Below are 2,975 nucleotides of genomic sequence, written 5' to 3' on the forward strand. Positions count from 1 at the left end.
CATTGTTAGTGGCAAAATAAAAATTTTCGTATTATTTAGTCGCTGCTCAAGCGTGGATTTTTCTATCGACAACGTATATTGTTCGTGAAAATACATTATAAAAATATAGTGTAATATTATCTTTGTGTAAAAACCGAGAAGGTGATGGATCATAAATGAGATTGTTATTAAATCAAAATTGTCTGTTCCATTGTCAACATTAAAGTGATATTTGTGTATAAATTGTGTGTTAAGTTTGTAACAATGGATGAGTTTGTTAAACAACTTTTAAAAAAGTGGAATCTAGAAAATTTAATTGATCATTTCAACAGTAAGTAAAAAAACCTATTTCAACAATAGTATTCTTTATTCAAATTTAAAATATGAAAAATTGATTTATTTATAATAATTAGTGTTCAGAGGAATTAATAGTTTCACTCAAAAAATTTTTTAGGTTAAACTCAATTCTCTATATAATTTATATTCATTCTCAAATTTTGTTACTTTTACAGTCAATATAGTTGATAAAGAAGTTTTTACTAATTTAACTGATGCCCTTATTGTTGAACTCATTCCACAAATTGGATTAAGATATAAATTCTTAAAAGAATATAACAATTTTATGTCGAAATATAATAAATCGTGTTTTATTATTAATAACGAAAGTATTCATATAATTGAAAACAATAATAATGTAAATCATGATGATAGTTTAGAAGAGTCAAATCTTTTGCTTGAATCAACTATCAGCGGTCTTAATGAAGTTTTTATTTCAAATCTCAATTCTATTTCTAATGAAAAAACAATCTCTCCAATTCCAAAAAAAAAAACTGCACCAACTTCAAATCTTCCAACATCGAAAATTCCTATTATGCCTCTGTCTTCAACATCATCCAGTAAGATTTCCAGTTCTTCCTTTCAAATGTATTTATTTACTTTTTTCTGTGTCAATGAATATTTAGGAAACTCTCAAAATGAAATTAAACCTATATTAAAATGTTTTCGTGGAAGGCTTATTCTAGCAGAATTTAATCTTAAGAACACAATAAACCGACGGTTACTCACTAGTGTAATCATTGAATCAGAATTAGAAAACAGTAAAAAATTCAAGTACGTAGCTATTGATGGAATATTTTAAATTATGTTTTGGGAAGTTGAAAATTAACTTTCTTTATAATTGTTTTCAATTAGGATTACAGCTGAGAGATTTAAAAAGTTGACAAAAGATCTAGTAGAATTATTTCCTGATGAAGAAGAAGACTTATATTATACACCCTGGACAAAAGGCACAAATGGTCCTATTGGTGCTAGAGGACTTCTGTATGATAAATATATCAATCTGAGAAGAACTTTATTTGAATTAGAAATCCTTACTTCTGATTCTAATATAGATCAACGTAAATATTTTTTAAATTCGAATAACTTACACTATTCAATATTTTTGTTTTTTAAAAATGATGAAATTAGCTTTTTTTTAATTTTATTCATTCAATAATTGTTTACTATTCTAATATCTCTATTGATTATTTTTTTAAATTATAGATGAAATAAGCAATACAAACGATATTTTACCGTTGAGTGATTCATTATTATGGCTTAAAAATCATATAGAACCATTTAGTGAAGTGCTTTTAAAATGGCAAGAAAGTTTTAAAGAAAGATTGGCTTATCATACAGAACGAATTGATATGTATTTTAATACATTCAATGTATTGAAGACACCATCTGCTTATTTATTGGTAAATTTCATAGTTAATTCCTCTGAATAAAAGTATTATAATATATTGATGCATGTATTAAATACAAAGGTTTGCAAATGAAATTTTCTGTTACAGTTTGAATCAGATTTTAAACAAATTCATAAAGAGGCAGTTGATAAATTAATTCTAAAATGGCCATCGGTTGCAAAAAAAATTATTAATATTAGTAAGAAACGAAAAGATTATCAAGTATCGCAATACCTCAAGACTAATAATATATTATTGGCGAACGATTCAGGTAACTTCATTTGTCTTAACGACTTAAATATTAACGTTAATTGTAATTTTCATGACTATATTTTCTATAAAGATCTTGGTAATATTGAGATTATTGCCCTTGAATTACTTCCATTACTATTGGGTACAATAAACAAGAAATCTAAAAAATCAGGAAAACATTGGAGACCAAATATAACTGACATTAAGCAATCATTTCTTTTTCATGCAGAGGTAAATAAATTTTTATGAATTTCAACTCCTTCAAAAACGAAGTGTTTCAGAATTTTTTGAATTAAAAAATATTACAATCTCTGTTGTAATTTTTTTTAACATTGCAATTCAAGTTTCAGTTTCAATTTTATTGTTTTTTTTTCTACAGACTATTGATGAACTACAACCATATATAGAAAGCAAAATTAGGATTTACAAGCAGCATAAATTGACTCTTCAGCCTTTTGTAGTCATCATTGGACTATTAGATAACATCGAAAGTTCGTTTGTAGTAATAAATGATCAGCGATATGTTTTACCTACCCCCTTAAAAGCAATAGACACATGTTTTAAAATCATACACGCATTGAATGCAACTTACTCAGTAGAGTGTGAACACGTTTGGGAATTTCTAGAAAAATACATTTATGAAGTTACAAAAAAAACTTCATCATTTACATGTGTCAATCGTCTTATAAGTGATTTAAATAGATATAAAAATTAAATGTTAAAAGACTATAAATTATAATTTATCACATTCATTTTTACATATTCAAAATGAATATGACATTTGATGATTTTTCTATTAATTTAGAAACATTTTTGGGTAAATTCTGGTTATCATTGTATAACAACTCAATGATACCACGAAACTGTGTTCAGTTCATCGTTGAAGAATTGACAAAATTTATTAGAAAACTTTACGTTCCATATATAATAAAACAAATTCAATATTATTTAATAAATAAATGTGAACAAGTTGTCATTAATGATATTCCACGTATACTTAATTCTGCTATTAGTTGT

The 2,975-nt window shown here is 25.5% G+C and overlaps 1 protein-coding gene across 1 annotated transcript; it reads left to right on the top strand.

Annotated features, from left to right (window-relative positions):
• Window positions 1–433: 433 nt before the first annotated feature.
• On the top strand, window positions 434–2,709 carry LOC118066143 (uncharacterized; the record flags this gene model as incomplete). Its single annotated transcript, XM_035081948.1, has 7 exons — window positions 434–875; window positions 942–1,089; window positions 1,171–1,376; window positions 1,522–1,718; window positions 1,815–1,977; window positions 2,050–2,189; window positions 2,338–2,709. Coding segments are annotated over 7 exons (1,632 nt in total), but the record flags the coding sequence as incomplete, so codon positions are not given.
• Window positions 2,710–2,975: the final 266 nt, after the last annotated feature.

The sequence above is a fragment of the Chelonus insularis genome, unplaced genomic scaffold (genome assembly GCF_013357705.1).
Source record: "Chelonus insularis isolate UGA/USDA-ARS -01 unplaced genomic scaffold, ASM1335770v1 contig_330_pilon, whole genome shotgun sequence".
Classification (NCBI taxonomy): domain Eukaryota; kingdom Metazoa; phylum Arthropoda; class Insecta; order Hymenoptera; family Braconidae; genus Chelonus; species Chelonus insularis.